At 44.8% G+C, this 17,805-nt stretch overlaps 1 protein-coding gene across 5 annotated transcripts in view; it reads left to right on the top strand.

Moving 5' to 3' along the window:
• The window catches only part of TRIT1 (tRNA isopentenyltransferase 1), a 61,762-nt gene extending 44,155 nt beyond the window's left edge, over positions 1–17,607 (top strand). For 3 of the 5 annotated variants that reach the window (XM_021095994.1, XM_003127821.5, XM_021095993.1), the window contains one exon: positions 1,249–17,607. In XM_021095994.1, coding sequence (XP_020951653.1) covers positions 1,249–1,427 — 179 coding nt within the window. In that variant the 3' untranslated portion in view covers positions 1,428–17,607. Of the gene's footprint in view, positions 1–427 lie in introns of all 5 variants that reach the window. The other 2 variants (XM_021095992.1, XM_021095991.1) reach the window with 2 other exon arrangements.

The following is a 17,805-nucleotide window of genomic DNA, read 5'->3' as shown; positions in this document are numbered from 1 at the left end:
CTGTGATTGCCCAAGAAGCAAAAGAAGCCTCGATTATGGTTGGTTTATAATGATGAAAGGGGAAGAGAAAGAGAGTGTCTGATTGTTTTTTCTAAAGGAAACTTAGTGGTTTGATTTGTCGAATGTCCTTCAGGGACAGCCTCAGAGAAGCAACATTTGTGAGCCTTTGTGAGCTGAGCTTGTGTAAGCCCTTCTATAGTGCCATCTGTCAAGTCCTTGCTCCCATCTCCTGCTGCCATGGAGAGCCAGTCCAGAAGGCCATTTTTTGCCTTAGGCTCTAGCTAGAGAACAAAGCTGACTTCTTCCCTCAAGTAAACTTTTCTTTGACTTCTTACCTCTTCCTTACCTACTTTTGCTTCTGAATCCCTACGAATGATGTTTTAACTATGTATACAAGAGAATTTAATCTCATTGTCTTTCTCTTTAGGTGTTTCCAAATAAGATTTCCTTGAAAAGGAGCAGGATAGCAAAAAGGAGCTTCTGTGAGTTAGCCAGAAGCTGGGAACTGTTTTGGGGGTGAGAGGTCAAAAATTGATATCAGCCAATAGTAGCTTTTCAGCTTTACTGCTTCTGTGGACTCTTGAAAGGGATCATCAGAGCAGACAGTGTATTTGTCGTCATCTCTCTGATGCATTGTGTGCTGGAGAACGAGTCTGGGTTAGTCATGCACAGGGCTTATGTGACCCAGGCCCGAGGATGTCAGACCTGGAGGGGCAACCTGAGTGAGCTGGTAAGAGATGGGAAGGGATGCTCTGGCTACTGTAGGCCTAAGCATCTGTCCTGCAGTACAGACAAGAATTTGAATTTGTAACTTGGTTGAGCCATGTGAGTAGAAATGTGTCTGTAATAGGCAGCCCCATATGGGAAAATTAGTCTAAAGCCCTATTTTTTGAAAATTCGGTCTCTTTTTAAGCTATAGGTAACCTAAAGAGCCTACCTGCTGTGTGACCTTGGACTTCAGTCTCTTCCTATATAAAATGAGCCGAATAATACTGTCCTGCAAGATTGTAGTGTGAATTAGTGATATAGAGTGCTTAGCAGGTGTACAGGATACGTGGCAGCTCACTCTAGTTTGCTAGCCAGCTGTCCATATGATTTATTCTTCTCTTAAAAATGCTAAGCAGCTATGGCTGTACAAATTATTGTGTTGATCCTATTATTGTTAAAGGATTCTGTAGTTAATTTCGCATGCTTCCAAAATTGTAGAAAATTCTAAATTTTTTTCTTTTTCTTTTGGTTTTGTCTTAGCGCATATGAAATCCAAGTCCCACTTGTACCATCTGAAGAAAAGAAGAAGGCTGGACACAGATGCCATCGCCACTATAGAAAGTCAGAGTATTTCCCCAGGCCATGATAAAGAGCATAAAGAAAAGGGACCCCTAAGGCAGAATGATCAGAACGATGAAGAGCTGAAATCCTGCATTTAAGGGACTTGTCCAGTGGCTTTTGGAAAGGTGGTAGGGGTCCAGTTCTCTCATTCAGTGGTGTGTTTTTTTTTTGTTTGTTGTTTTGTTTTTTGTCTTTTTGCCTTTTCTAGGGCAGCTCCCACTGCATATGGAGGTTCCCAGGCTAGGGGTCTAATCGGAGCTGTAGCCACCGGCCTACGCCAGAGCCACAGCAACGTGGGATCTGAGCCGCGTCTGCAACCTACACCGCAGCTCACAGCAACACCGGATCCTTAACCCACTGAGCGAGGCCAGGGACCGAACCCGCAACCTCATGGTTCCTAGTTGGATTCTTTAACCACTGTGCCACAACAGGAACTCTATCAGTGGTGTGGTTTTAAAGTCTCATGTTCTCTGTCATGGAAACAGCAGGTCTTGTTAGCTCCTTGTGTGGCTGATGTGTCTGGTCTGGTAATGATGAATTCGGGAAGGGATTTTTTTTGTTTGTTTTTTTCTTCTAACCTTAAAGGTTCTATTTTTAAAAGAGGCACAGATTGCACTTTTTTACACTTGATCTTTTTGGTGATGAATACCAGGATTCACTGCATCCCTTAAAAAAAAGAAGTTTTATGTCCCTGACTCTGGCTAGAAATATCTAATTTCCAGACACTTTAATAGATGACTGAGTTATTATGAGCCACAATTCAGGAGTTGTGGATTTGAGTGAATGGCAGGAAAGGATCAGCCCCCGTGAGATAATTAAGTGAACCAAACCAGTTTTTGGAATTCCTTCGAGAAGGAGAGAATCAGACTGAAGTGGTTGTGACATGGAACTTGAAAACTGAGGACTTTGACATTTGTTGAGCTCCTCCTATGTGGTAATCACTACTCTCTATTGAGTTAGGAATTTTTATTTTTATTGAAAGTTAAATAAAGGAAAAGTTTGCAAGAGCCTCTCTAGGCCTTAAAAAGATGTTTATATTCATATCTAACAATGTGCTTTGTTTTAAACCTGAGATTTTTTTTCTCAAAGTTGACATTCTTTCATTTTTTTTTTTTGGCTGTGCACACGGCATGCGGAAGTTCCTGAGCCAGGGATCAAACCCATGCCGCAGCAGTGCCAGTGCCGGATCCTTAACCTGCTGCACCACAAGGGAACTCAAAAGTTGACATTTTTTATATGCTGTCTATTTATTTATTTAGCACATGTTTAATGAGCACTTCCTACATTCCTGGAAGACATCAGAGGGTCTTTTACTGGAGATTTATTATTTCCAGTTGAAGCCCTCTTACTGGAGTGACCTGAGGTACCAGCAATGTGAGTACACATATATGAGTACAACATAAAATTAAGCATTTTTAAGTTTGCAACTCAGCAGCATTTATGTTGTGCAACCAAAACTTTTTCATCATCCGCAACAGAAACTCTGAACCCATTAAGCAATAATATCCCACTCAAGCAGTGTTTTATTTGTGCAGAATCTACTACATGAGAGGCCCCTAAGTAGGCTAAAGGGAATACAAAGATAAAATGAAATATGGTTCTTGCTTTCAGGGAGCTTGTAAATATTGTATATATGCACAAACAACAGATTTAGCTAAGAGAATATCAAAGGCCATAAGAGCTGTGTAGAATTTCACTTTGGAGGGAAGTGAGAGGGATCATGGAAGGAGCGTTTCTTTTTCTTTTCTTTTTTTTAGGGCCACACCCACAGTATATGGAAGTCCCCAGACAGGGGTTGGATTGGAGCTGCAGCTGCCAGCCTACACCACAGCCACAGCAATGTTGGATCCTTTAACTCACTGAGCGAGAACAGGGATCGAACCTGCATCCTCATGGATACTAGTTGAGTTCATTTCTGCCGAGCCACAGTGGGCAGAAGAGCCTTTTAAAATAAATAATGAACGCATTTCTTCCCCTTACTCAAAAGATAACAAATACCACATATTGTCTTCATTTGTTACTTTACCTGTTGGCAATGCCTGAGTGTGCATGGGTTTCTGCTGCCTCTGGCAGGTCTCCTGTTTCTGTTCTTTACCACTCTCTAGACAGTCCCCCTGTCGACCCCAGGCTATAAGCAGGGTACTCTCACTTTTGCACACTGAACTTCATTCAGATGCTGGGGTTAGGCCAAAACCAGCCTCTGAGGAATTGTCAAGCTATGGCCAGCCCTTTCAGCCAGCCAGCAGATATTTGAGAACTTCTTATGTGCTAGGTGCTGTGCTAGACTATGGGAATTCAAAGATCAAAAAAGTGCACACTGATCAGACAATTACAGAATTACAGCTGTGATAAGGGCTACAAAGAAAGGACACTTACTCTGAACTGAGGTAATCCACAGCCCTGCCCTCCCTTGGTATGTGGGAGTGTGTGTGTATGTTGGGGGGAGGGGGTGTCGAGGTGCAGCATGGCACCACATGATGATGGGGCAGGAGTCTTGGGACCAAGGTGTACATGGTAAAATGTGATCTGGACAGGTGGGCTTCTTGGCTTGGCTTCAGTGGCTTCTCCTCCACCAGTCTGTGATGTCCTAGGCACCTTTAGCAAACCTCACTCAACTGCCAAATCTCATACCACATGTCATTTGAGAGCGGGAAAGGATCAGCCTTGGGCATTTGGTTCAACCTGGAGTAAGGCTATACCCTCTGGCCTCAAACAATCCCTAGACAGGCAGAGCCAGGTACCCACAGTCTCCAGTCCACGGCAGTGCTATGTAAATGGCTTTGGTAATTGATTCCAGCACTTGGAAAGCTATTGGTCCATTTGCCTCTGTTGGTAAAAACCTTTTTTCCCTCAGTTTGCTTGAGAGATAATTGACAAAATAACAATCTTGACTAGACCTTAGATACTTCTAGTTCAGACATTGCTGTTCTAAGTGTGTGGGAATGGAGTTCCCATTGTGGCTCAGCAGAAATGAAGCTGACTAGCATCCATGAGAGCGAGGGTTTGATCCCTGGCCTCGCTCAGTGGGTTAAGGATCCGGCATTGCTAAAGCTGTGGTGTAGGCCAGCAGCTGCAGCTCCAGTTCAACCCCTAGCCTAGGAACTTCCATATGCTGCGGGTGTGGCTCTAAAAGAAGAAAAGTATGTAGGAGATACTTTGACTCTGGAAAGAAAGGTGGATTTTTAGTCTTTAAAATATTTCGTGGAGTTCTCGTCATGGCTCTGTGGTTAACGAATCCAACTAGTATGTACCTGTGAGGATGCAGGTTCAATCTCTGGCCTCGCTCAGTGGGTTGGGGATCCGGTGTTGCCATGAGTTGTGGTGTAAGTTGCAGATGCAGCCTGGATCCTGCAGTGCTGTGGCTGTGGTGTAGGCCTGCAGCTATAGCTCTGATTGGATCCCTAGCCTAGGAACCTCCACATGCCTTGGGTACAGCCTGAAAAAGACAAAAGACAGAAAAAAAAAAATCGATATATGCATAGATAGATGTATCTTGCTTATTTTTCAGGGCTAAGTAAGAGAACATTTCATCTATAGTCTAGGTACATGTTGTGAACGTTTGTAATTCTCAGTAATTATTTATGTTCTTAGCCTCAGTTCCACATTCTACAAAAAAGATTTTTCTACTGAAAACTCAGCACAGCATTAAAACAGAAACAGGAAAAACACTAGAAAATAAGCTTTTATGAATGCATTATCCTAATTATATATCTCCACCATCTAGAAAGCCAAATATTTGTTGAATTCAGTGACAGTGTCAAATTAAGTGGGTTTCTACATAAATAATGTGCTTTAATCGTTAAAGAACCTTTAACTAGGATGAAGAAATCTTGGGATAGTAGCTACAGGAAGGAATTTCATTATTTGATTATCACCTACTTGGGAGGTTAGAGCAGTTTTCTGAGAAGATGGCTGTCTGGCAGGTCATTTGTAAAGCTATTTTGAATACATACAAAGGGCGCTGCATGGTTGTATTAGTTAGGGTAAAGAGCTAAGCTGCTGTAACAAAGAGACTCAGCAGTACAGTGGTTTAAAGAACAAAGAAGTTTGTTTCCTTCTCATGTAACAACTCTGAGGGGAGTTGGCATTTCCACAGTGAGTAGTCAGGTCAGTGGGGCAGCTCAGCTCCAAGCGGTCATCCAGGGACACAGGTTCCCTAGATCATGTTGCTTCTCCACCCTCTGTGGCGGGGGCGGTGGGGGGGGGCACCTGCCTGGATACAGTTGGGTCATCACTGATTATAGCCAGTGGGAAGGGGTCAGAGCACAGCGCAGGCACACCAGATGCCTTAAGTCCTGGACCCTGCAGCAGCATGCATACTTATGCTTACTTTCCATTGGCAAGAACGTAGTCATGTGGCCACACCTACCTGCAGGGAGGCTGAGAAATGTAGTCAAGCCCTGTGCCAAGAAGGAATGGGAGAACAGATTTTGGTGGGCAACTTGCAGTCTCCACTAAATTAGTCTCGTGGAAAGAGCACTGGTTTGTCTAATTAGCTCTGATAGCTTGCTAGGGGCAAATCGATTTCCCCATCTGCGAAATCAGTGAGTTGTATGAGCTGCCTCTGAAATACTTAAGAAAGCAAAACTTGACAAAATCCTGGCTGCTGAGGTTTTAAGGTGGGAATAAAAAAGCATTACAGTGAACATTAGACTGACTGAGCCTTAGGGCCAATGACTAATGCTCTAAAGATGGCGGGGAGGAAAGATAGACAGTGTTATGGTGGCACTGTGGAATACCTGAGCCAAGGGCCATAACCATCCACCTCTAGGCTCTTTTAATGTGAGAAACAAACAAAACAACAACAGACTGCCCAAGGCTTTCCTGTCTGTGTGGCCCCAGGAAAGTTGTTCAGGCAGCCGGAGTTTCTTCATATATAAAATGGAATTATTACCTCCATTCCAGGGAACATTGTAAGGAATAATTAAGGTCTTTTTGAAAGCAGCATAGTGTTTGGCACTGCGGTGCCCAGTAAATGGTAGGTAAAAATCGAACTTATTTGCTTCATTGGGGAAAAAAATTATAATGCTACTAAAATGTTGGTTTATGGCATGGTGTCAGTCCCCAAAAGTTATCAGAACAAGCTAGGACATAAAACTGACTAGTCTGGCGGTCCACAGTGCTGATGCCTCTGGCTTTATCTGATACCCAACTAAGCTTTGGCTGTTCGTCATTATTGTTTAAAATTTACTCTTGTAATTATTTTTTTAAATTTTAATTTAATTTTGGCGTGCCGAAGTTCCTGGACCAGGGATCGAACCCACGCTGTGGCAGCGACCTGAGCCACAGCGGTGACAGTGCTGGAACCTTAACCCACCAAGCCACCAGGGAGCTTCCTTGTTTTTAATGCACATGATTTTTTCATGGTTTAGCTCATTTGCTTGAACTGTTTGATTAACCTGAAATGCCCTTGCCCCCCTCTTGACCTAGTGAACTCCTGTACCTCCTTCAAGCCCAGATCTGATATCCTCTCCTTAGACAATGCTTTCTTGGCTGCTCTAGGAGGCTTAGGTTCTCCTTCCTATGTATTCCTATGGCAGTTTATACATTGTATTAGCATGTACTTTTATATGGTACATGTGCGAGGCGTGTTCTAAGTAGGTTACGTATAATCACTCACTTAGTCCTCACAACAGCTCTATGAGGTGGTATTGTCTTTGTTGTTCTTAACTGTTTTTAAGCTGAGGAAGCTAAAGAGTTAAGTGATTTTCCCGAGTGCAAGCTGGGATTTCGAAACCAAAGTCTGTGTTCTTATCCACCAATTTTCTGCACTTCGTTACTCGCCTCAGAACATGTCATCTGTAACTATCGCATGCTCTTGTTGGGTAGTAATCCTCCTGCCATGTGAGTCCTATCTTACGGCAAATGTGGGACACACAGTGGGTACCCGATGAGTATGAAGGCTAGTTTAGATGAGACACGACTCTGTGTCTAAATGTCACCATGGCTACTGTGTGTCAGGCATTTTGAGTTAAATATATGCATACCTTACAATGATTCTTTTAAACAGAGGAACAAGGTAAGTTATCATCCCCGTTTTATGAACAGGCATACATATGCAGAGAGCTTAATGATGGCCGCCACAGAGTAGACCTGCAGATATTTGCTGAGCACTGAACAGGTCTTTGAGGACAGGGTTTTTGTCCACAGCTTTATCCCTGGCACCTACAGCAGGCCTTCTGCTTGAAAGGCACTCAGTAAACATTTCCTGAGCTGGGATACAGAGCCAGTTTGGGCTGACTTCAAACCTGTGCTGTACTTCTCCAAGGGCATTCCTTTAGTGCTTTTTAAATGTACAAATTAGTTATATCCCATCTACATATAAAAAGGAATCAGGACTAGAAGAAGAAGAAAAAAAAGAACTCTTGGAGAAGTAACTCTTCTACGAAGATGTTTATGTTAGGTGAAACATGGTTACAAGCCAGATTCAAACTCCCTTAAGCAAGAAGTGAGTTTATAATAGGGTTACTGAGGTATCTCAGTGAAATTCAAGCACAGAAAAACATCAAGGCCAGAAGCACTTACTTTGTGTAGTCTCACTTTCTCACTTCTTACTGCAAACAGGCTCTCTCTACGTGGTGGGAGATCCAAGCCGCCAGTAGCACCTAAGCTTTACCTCTTCCAGCTTTTACATTTGAGAGAGATTGTCCTGATGCTTTCTCTGGTTCTAAGTTTGAAAGTATCAGGATATCTCACACCCATTAGGATGAATTCTTTAAAGAGAAAAAAAACAGGAGTTCCTGTTGTGGCACAGTGGTTGACGAGTCCGACTAGGAGCCATGAGGTTGCAGGTTCGGTCCCTGACCTTGCTCAGTGGGATGAGGATCCGGCGTTGCCGAGAGCTGTGGTGTGGGTCTCGGACACGGCTCTGATCCTGTGTTGTTGTGGCTCTGGTGTAGACCGGTGGCTACAGCTCTGATTCGACCCCTAGCCTGGGAACTCCATATGCCGAGGGAGCGGCCCTAGAGAGGGTAAAGAGACTAAATAAATAAATAAAATTATTAAAAAAAAAGAAAAAAACCAAAAAGCTAGGAAATGACAAGGGTTGATAAGGATGTAGAGCTATTAGAACCCTTGTGCACTGTTGGTAGAAATGTGAAATGGTACAGCTGCTATGGATAACAGTACGGTGGTTCCTGAAGAAATTAAAAATGGAATTTCCATATGATCCAGTAATTCCACTTCTGGATATATACCCAGAAGAACAGAAAGCAGGGTCTTGAAGAGATTTTTGTACACACCCATGTTCATAGCATTATTCATAGTAGCAAAAAATTGAAATAACCCCCAAGGGTCTGTCCATGGACAGATGGATTAACAAAACGTGGTAGATACATAGAATATTATTCAGGCTGAAGAAGAAAGGCAATTATGACACATACTACAACATGGATGAACCTTGAGGATATTATAAATAATAATTATTAAGTGAAATAAACCGGTCAAAAAAGAATGAGTACAGTGTGATTCTACTTATATGAGGTATCTAAAGTAGTCAAATTAATAGAGACAGAAAGTGTAATGGAGGTTGCCAGGACCTCGAGCAAGGAGGAAATGGGTTGTTTAACGGGTATAGAGTTTCAATTTTGCAAGATGAAAAACCTCTGGAGATTGGTTGCACAACAGTGTGAAATGCTTAACACTACTGAATTGTACACTAAAAAATGGTTGAGATCATAAATTTTATGTATATTTTACCACAATTAAGGGGGGGGAAGGGTCCAAGAAAGGGATTCGTTAGCCCAGCTTGAGTCTGGTGCTTACCCTGAGGCCTACTGGCCAGGCTAGGGTTAGAGTCTTGAAAGAATAGGGCAGTTCCCATGGAAACGAAGTGGATGAAATGAAAGTGATTTCCAGAGGTAGGGTGTGTGGGTTGCTGGGAGGGAGCGTAACTGGACAGACAAGCTGTGGATATCCACTGTGGAGTAACCGCCTTCTCGTCAGCAAGACATTTGTTTTTCTAGCAGCAGGGGTGATCTTATGCTACGTCCAAACCACTGGGGTGGCCCTTGCCATTATCTTCACCATCTGACATCTGTCACAGTCACTCCTTATGTATTTATAGCTCAGTATGATTTTAACAGACTTACATATCTCACTAGTCTTTGCTAAGAATCTTTGAAGGAGTTTCTACAAATGAGGAAACAGACTCCTACTATATGAGTGACTTAATGTAGAGTTGTCAGTTGTAAGGGACCAAAAGCCAATTAGAATTCAGGTATAAAGAAGGATTTATTGACTCATGGAATCTAAGGACAGGTTGAACAACCAAGCCACTCCTGAAGGGCAGATCTGGTGCCTCTGGGCATCAGGAGCAACTGCCACCAGGGACTCTGTCACCACCGGCACCATCTGCCCCGCCTTTCTCTTCTCTGAATGCTGGCTTCACTTTTTCCTTCATGCCAACCAGTTTTCTTCAGGTGATCACTGGAAGCTTCCACACCTCACATCAGAAGTAGACCTGACTCCTGCAGTTCCCTTTGTGGCTCAGTGGTTAATGAACCCGACTAGGAACCATGAGGATGAGGGTTCGACCCTTGGCCCTGCTCAGTGGGTTAAGGATCTGGCATTGCCGTGAGCTGTGGTGTAGGCCGCAGACATGGCTCAGATCCCGCGTTTCTGTGGCTCTGGTGTAAGCCGGCACCTGTAGCTCCAATTCCACCCCTAGCTTGGGAACCTCCATATGCCTTGGGTGCGGCCCTAAACAAAAAAAAAAAAAAAAAAGAAAGTAGACCTGACTTCAACTTAGAAATTCCAAGGGTGGCTGCTGAATAGAGCTGAATTCTATTGTTTATATGCCACCCCACACCATTAATCAGGAGAACAAGTCACAGGGATCAAACCCCACAATGTCATGCTAGTTGGATTCATTTCTTTTGTGCCACGTGCTTTTTAGACACTACTTTTTTTTTTTTTTTTTTTTTTTGGTCTTTTTGCCATTTCTTGGGCCGCTCCCATGGCATATGGAGGTTCCCAGGATGGGGGTCTAATCAGAGCTACAGCTGCCTGCCTACACCAGAGCCACAGCAACCAGGGATCTGAGCCTTGTCTTCGAGTACAACCACAGCTCATGGCAATGCTGGATCCTCTTAACCCACTGATCGAGGCCAGGGATTGAACCTGTAACCTCATGGTTCCTAGTCGGATTCGTTAACCACTGAGCCACAACGGGAACTCCACTTTTTAGTTGTTTTAAATGTCAACATGGGAGTTCCCCTTGTGACATAGCAGAAACAAATCCTACTAGGAACCATGAGGATTCGGGTTCCATCCTGGCCCCAGTCAGTGGGTTAAGGATCAGGTATATCAGGTATTGCTGTGAGCTGTGGTATAGATCACAGATGCAGCTGGATCTTGCGTTGCTGTGGCTGTGGTGTAGGCCAGGAGCTATCGCTCCCATTCGACCCCGAGCCTGGGAAATTCCATATGCTGTGGGTGCAGCCCTAAAAAAAAATTCAAATTAAAAAAAAGTCACCATGCAAAGAGTGCAGAGAATCCAATATTCATCTGGTTCAGTTGTTTTCAAACTTGCTTTCACTGTGGATCCATTTTTTTTTTTCTTCCTCTAAAGAAAACCTCACCTGAACTCCAATACAGAATATAGATTGAATCAGAGCGGCTTGGGGTCTGGGTGGGTCACAGGGGCCTTGGGACCCTCTAAGTCAGTCTCCTCCCCTGTGGAACATATGTTGAAAATCACTGATCTAGATTAGCCACTTTATTTCTCAGGTGGAGAAAGTGAGGCTCAGAGGTCCAGCGGTCACCCACAACAGCACACAGAGTAGCAGGGCTGTGGCTGGAACCCTGGTTTTGGCGTTGTATTCGTTCCACTGTATGATGCGGCTTCTAGCTGTTTCAGATGAGCCATCCACCAACGCAGTTGTATTTTCCTTGAGACACACGATAACTTGAACTGGACCAATGCAAAGGCAAGCGGAGAACTTTGGGGGCCTAAACCGATAAACAGATGAAAGCTGTATGTTAGGAATGTCTGTTTAAATTGCTTGACAGATTTAAATGAGTGCTTACTATTCACCATTTTAGGTGCCAGAGATAGATCAGTGAACAAGATAGTTCCTGCCTTCAGAGTTCAAGTCTTCCAGGCTATTTCAGTTGATATAATAAATGTTACATTAGAGATGGATGTTGAGGGAACACTCGTAATTGTAGCCAGCCCCGTTCAGAGGAATCTGGGAAGGCTATCTGAGGAAATGACATCTAAGAAACACACCAGGAGTTCCCGTCATGGTGCAGTGGTTAATGAATCTGACTAGGAACCATGAGGTTTCAGGTTCGATCCTGGCCTTCCTCAGTGGGTTAAGGATCCGGCGTTGCTGTGAGCTGTGGTGTAGGTCGCAGACGCAGCTCGGATCCCGCATTGCTGTGGCTCTGGTGTAGGCTGGTGGCTACAGTTCAGATTAGACCCCCTAGCCTGGGGAATCTCCATATGCCCTAGAAAAGGCAAAAAGCCAAAAAAAAAAAAAAAAAAAAACCACCAGAAAAAGTGACGGGAGTGAGCCAGGCAGGGGAGTGTCAGGAGAAGGGCTGGGGAGGTCTGCCGGAACTAGGTCATAGAGGGCCCGGTAAACCATTAACCCTAAGATAACATCATCAGATGTGTTTGCTGGAGAAATCACTCGGAATTGGCCGGAGACAGCCTAGAGGCAGTAGAGACGGGGTGATTCAAGTATTTACTAGGTAGGATTTACAGGACTTGGTGATCGATTAAATATGGGTGGTGAGGGAGTAGAAAGGGGTCAAACATTGAGCAATTGATGGATGGTGGATCCTTTGGCCAAGGTGGAGAGCACTGGAGGAGAGGGCAGGGCTGGCCTGAGGCCTCGGGAGAGTTCAGTTAGGGACTTGTTGAGATCAGACTGTCTGTGGAGACTCCTAATGGGAAGTACAGTACGGAACTGGATATTCAGGTTGAGCCCCGAGAGAATTCTGGGCGGGAGATAGGGATCTCTAAGCCCCTAGCACTGGTGGTGTTTGAAGCTGTGGGAGATGAGGTCACTGGGGTAGGGGGGTAGTGAGAAGAGAAAAGGTCTGGAACGGAACTTGAGGAACATGGACATTGTGTGAGAGGAGCTTACATCAGGAACTGAGGAGTAGTGAGAGGAGGAGAGAGCAGGAGTCTGGGGCCACAGAAGCATTTGAGAAGGGAGTGGTCAGCAGAGAAGAACGTACACACACGATGAGGAATGAGAGGCATTCGGTGGATTTTAGTGACAGGACGTCAGTGATAACCTCGGCAAGAGAAGTTTAGGTTTTTGGGAGTTCCCGTCGTGACTCAGTGATTAACGAATCCGACTAGAAACTATGAGGTTGCGGGTTGGATCCCTGGCTTGCTCTGTGGGTTAAGGATCTGGCGCTGCCATGAGTTGTGGTGTAGGTAGCAGATGTGGCTCGGATCCTGCGTTGCTGTGGCTCTGGCGAAGACCGGGGGCTACAGCTCCGATGGACCCCTAGCCTGGGAACCTCCATATGCCGAGGGAGCGGCCCAAAGAAATAACAAAAAGACCAAAAAAAAAAAAAAAAAAAAAAGATGTTTAGGTTTTGGGTTAGCAAATTTGAGGAGTAAACGGGAGGAGAGAGAGTGGCCATGGTCAATGTGGTCTGGTCTTCAAGTTACCAAAGGTTTGGGAGAGCTTTTGCGGGAGGTTTGGGGTTGATGGAAGTTGATTTTCTTTATTTCCAAGACAGTGTCACATGTTTAAATGTTCCTTTTTTTCTTCCCCCCGGTCATTTTTGTGTGTGTGTTTTTAAATTTTTCTGTTGCACTTGATTTACAGTGTTCTGTCGATTTCTGCTGTACAGCAAAGTGACCCAGCTATACGTATATAAACATTCGTTTTTTCTTCTGTCATGTTCCATCACAAGTGATTAGATATAGTTCCTTGGGACGGCGAGTAGTTCTAGGTACTAGAAGATGGTTTCCTCCTTTGGGAAAGATTTGGAGGGACGTCCGTACCAATGTGACAGGGCACCCCTTTGTGACGCCATCTACAGCTGGAGGCAGGGTGACCAACTCATCCTGTTCAGACCGGGACTTTCCTGGTGTTCAAACTGAAGTGCCATGTCCTGGGAAGCCCCTCAGTTTGAGCGGACAGGATGAGGATGGTTGGTTCCCCTAGATAGAGACTTCCTCCCATAAGGCTAAGTAAGAAATAGTCTCCAGTTTTGAAGAGAGTGGTTTATCATTTTTCTGAAGATCCAGAGAAGCTGCCTACCTCAGAAAAACTCTTATTGCAAGAACAGAAGAAAATGTAGGCGGTAGCTGATGGATGTTTCGATAGGCTTCAAAAACGTACGTAAGTAATGTGTAGAACCAGCAATCCTGCAAATGGAATCATCTGAGATATGGGAGTTTAAGAGGAGATTAAAAAGGTGGCTGTTGAATTAAAACCTGCATGAAACCAGTGAATGCTAGGTTGAACACAGTCGGTGGATTTGATAAAGAAAACCAACTTCGGATGGTTTCCCAGGAATCCGGAGGACACTGATAAAGCTATGAAAAAAAGATAAAAGAGGAGATACGGAGAGCGGAATGATGAAAGATAAATTTTAAGAATTCAAAAAATGAATGGACTGGTGATTAATAATGAATAATAGGTGAAAACACTTGAATGCTTGCTCTGTGGTAAGCATTGTATAAACCCTTTACATGTGAGAACTCATTTAATCCTCAAACAATAGTGTGGGAGCGGTACTATTATCCTCCCCATTTTGCATATGATAAGTCCAGCAACTTGTGCAGGTTTACACAAGTAGGACATGTGAGTGGCTGGTGAGTCAGTCTGCCACCTCCAAAGCCTTGGTCACCAGTGCTTCTTCTGGTGCTCTAACACTGAAACCTAAGCATCTCCTGTGTACCAACCAGACTCAGTTCTGCTGCTGGGAGTGAGGCAGACTAGGTCCCTGCTCAATATGGAGAGGAAAGAAAAAATACATATATATTTTTTGCCTTTTTTTAGGGCCACACCAGTGGCTTATGGAGGTTCCTAGGCTAGGGGTCCAGTTGGAGCTACAGCTGTTGGCCTTTGCCACAGCCACAACAATGACAGATCCGAGCTGTGTCTGCGACCCACACCACAGCCCACAGCAATGCCAGATTCCCAAGCCACTGAGCGAGGCCAGGGATCGAACCTGCAACCTCATGGTTCCTAGTCGGATTCGTTTCCACTGCGTCACAACGGGAACTCTGAAAAAAAATTTTTTTTAATAAACAAGGGAAGTTCAACCAGTATTAAGTCTTAGGAAGAAATAACTGAAAGGCAGGTTAGAGAGAAACTAGAGATGGGTGTGTTGAGGCGGGCGTCACTACTTCAGATGGGATGGTCAGGGAAGACCCTCTGAGGAGATGTCATCACCTGAGTCCGGTCATGACGGGGAGTCAGCTGTGCACAAGTGTGCGGCAGAGGGAACTGCAAATGCAAAAGTCCAAAGGGGAATGAATTTGGCTTATTCAAGGACAAGCAACAAGGTCGGAGTGGCTACGGCAGAGTGGAGGAGGGGGAGATTTGTAAAAAATAAAGTCGGAAGTAACGGGGGTAAATAAGTTAGGGCCCTGGTAAGTAAGGGTGTTATTCTAATTGCCACTGAAGGAATTGAGGGTTTTTTGGCTTTTTTTTTTTTAAAGTGCCCCACCCGCGGCATTTGTCCGTTCCCAGGCTAGGGGTCTAATCGGAGCTACAGCTGCCAACCTACACCACAGCTTACGGCAATGCCAGATCCTTAACCCACCAACGAGGCCAGGGATCGAACACAAGTCCTCATGGATACTAGTCAGGTTGTTACTGATGAGCCGCAACAGGAACTCCCTTGGATTCTTTTTTGCTGTTTTGTCTGTTTGATTTTTAGCGGTGGAAGAATATAATCTGATTTGCAGTTAAAAGATCAAACTGGCTGCTCTATGGAGAATGGGCTCTAAAGACATGGAATGTTTTGGAAGCAGGAAAAAGATGTTCTGGCTGGAAGCAGGGCCTGGAGTTCAGAAGTTCTGGATAGGTGGAGGGTGAATGTCAGCTTTCTCTGCCCTGGGGCATCCCCTTCCCAGTTTATCTAATCACATCCACCAATTTCCTGTGGAAAAAGGAATCAAAGATTCTAACCCACTTTGAGATAAATCCCCTGCCCCCTGGGTTCTAGCTGATTAGGGCAGTGTAAGACCCGAGGCTGAGCCAATCAGATGCCTCCGGAGAATTTCAAATTGCAGCTCAATCTTTGCTGGGTACACTTGAACACGGAAATGTAATGTTTGGGCATATACACAAAATAAATATTTGCTGTATGAGTAGGTGCCTGGCAAAAAGATGTGGAGAGAAGGAGGAAAGAAGCAGATGTGTAAGGGAGGTTCAGACAAGGAGAGAGGTTTCTGCTGGCTTCCCGATTTTGGTGTCTGACCCCTGCCTCCCTGTCCCGAATCTAAGATATTTCCTTGGGTTCCTGGACACCTCTGTTTTCTTATTAAAATCACCAAGTTTGGTTTGTTTGTTTTGATTTTTAGGGCCACACCCACAGTATATCGAGGTTCCCAGGCTAGGGTTCGAATCGGAGCTGTAGCTGCTGACCTATGCCACAGCCACAGCAACAGCAACACTGGATCCTTAACCCACTGAGCGAGGCCAGGGATCAAACCCTCACTCTCATGGATGCTAGTTAGATTTGTTTCTGCTGAGCCACGATGGGAACTCCTAAAACCACTAGTTTTGCTTAAATGGAATTCTTTGTATGTGCAACTTAAGGACCTCAGTTCCAGGGTGTGCACGCTGCTCTCACCTGCAGCTGGTGGTGCCCTTGTTTCCCACAGCCTCACCAGCTTCGGGCTTTGCTATACCTACTTTTGCATTTTCTAGTTTTATGAACCTATAATGTGGTCTTAAGTTACCTGAGTTTGCATTTCTTTTATTCACTAGTAAGACCATCCTTCTCTTGATTTAACTTTATATTCACCTTGTTTACAGTTTAAGCCCTTCTTGAGTAGAATCCTGTTTCACACATAGATGCTTAATTCAGTTTTTTGGAAAATAAACATGTATTTGGTTTTGTGTTGTTTTATGGGTACACACATTTCCCCACGTTGTCTTTCCTTTTTTAATCTTCTCTCGAAGATAAAATACAAATGAATCCGACCATCGAGCGTCATTGACTTACCACCAGATGAGGGTGTCGGGTATCCCCCTTCCCTGCTTTTGCCCACCCTGTGGAAGTGGGTTTCCCTGGCCCACCTCTCCACTTTGAGCCACAAGCCCTCTCTGAATGATGTCAGCGATCTCATCTCTTCTCAGGCCTCAGCTCCCACTTGTTTTGCAGGATGAGCAGGCTTTGGTGTTTTTGTTTGTTTTGTTTTTAATGATATGTGACTTTCACCCCATGCACTTTGTATTCAGAGTTTGAACATTCATCTGACCCGTGGGAAACTCCACTGAGAAAATTCTGTCCCTGTTTCTGCCCTTGGTGCAGGCCACAGGTCCACTTGAGGAGAACTGGCTTCTGTACCACCACACTGTGTCTTCAAAAAGACCAGTCTGGATCCAAAAGAACTCATGCAGAAGTGACTCGGCAGAGCTCCCTCCTTGGACCTCTGCCCTGTGGGCTGCCTGGCAAGGCCCTGACATCTCTTTGGAGGACTCAGGTTTGCTTCTGCCATCTGGACGAAGTCTGTCACCCAGTCCAAAGGGGTATGCAGAGGATGCTAGGGCTGGGGCTTGAGTGTTTAACAGCTGCATTTAGGAGAAGTTTTAACTCCACATCACAAAGTCTGAGCTAGGAAAAGAAACCCGGGTCTTTGACCCCAGGGGTCTCTCAACAGCCTCGGTCCTGAGCCTGTGCATGCAGATGGTGTCCAGGGTCCACTCTAGGCTCCAGATATCCCTCCTGGACACTTTGAGCTTGAGGTGTGCAAGACCGAACACCCCACCCTCCCACTATTCCCCAAAATGCCCCTTCCTCACTATTCTTAGTCCTGATCATAATGATCCCACTACCGGCCCCATCACCCAAAAGTCTGGCCATCATCCTTAACCCTTTCTATGACTCCTGGCTTTCCTTTTTTTTGGCACACGGAATTTTCTGGACCAGGGATTGAACCCATGCCACAGCAGTGATCTGAGGTGCTGCAGCAATAATGCCATATCCTTAACCTGTGGAACCACCCCGCAACTCAGCCACATGGGAACTCCTGGCTTTCCTTCTTGCATAACTATGTGGTCATCGGGTCTAAACCATCTGTATTTGTGTCCTCTTGCTTATATAATAAATAACTACGGATTTTAATGGCTCAAAACAACTTTACTGTCTGACAGTTGTGGAGGTCAGAAATGAGTTTTATGGGACTAAGATCGAGGTATAGCAGAGCTGGTTCCCTCTGGGGGACCTAGGGGAAAATCTGACCTTGTCTCAGCTCCTAGAAGCTGCCTACATTCCTTGGCTTGGAGCTGCATCGCTTCAATCTCTGCCTTCCTCTCCCGTTGC

This window comes from Sus scrofa, chromosome 6, assembly GCF_000003025.6.
Source record: "Sus scrofa isolate TJ Tabasco breed Duroc chromosome 6, Sscrofa11.1, whole genome shotgun sequence".
Lineage (NCBI taxonomy): Eukaryota > Metazoa > Chordata > Mammalia > Artiodactyla > Suidae > Sus > Sus scrofa.
The sequence above is the reverse complement of the archived record's forward strand: the minus strand, read 5'-3'. Positions and strand labels throughout refer to the sequence as shown.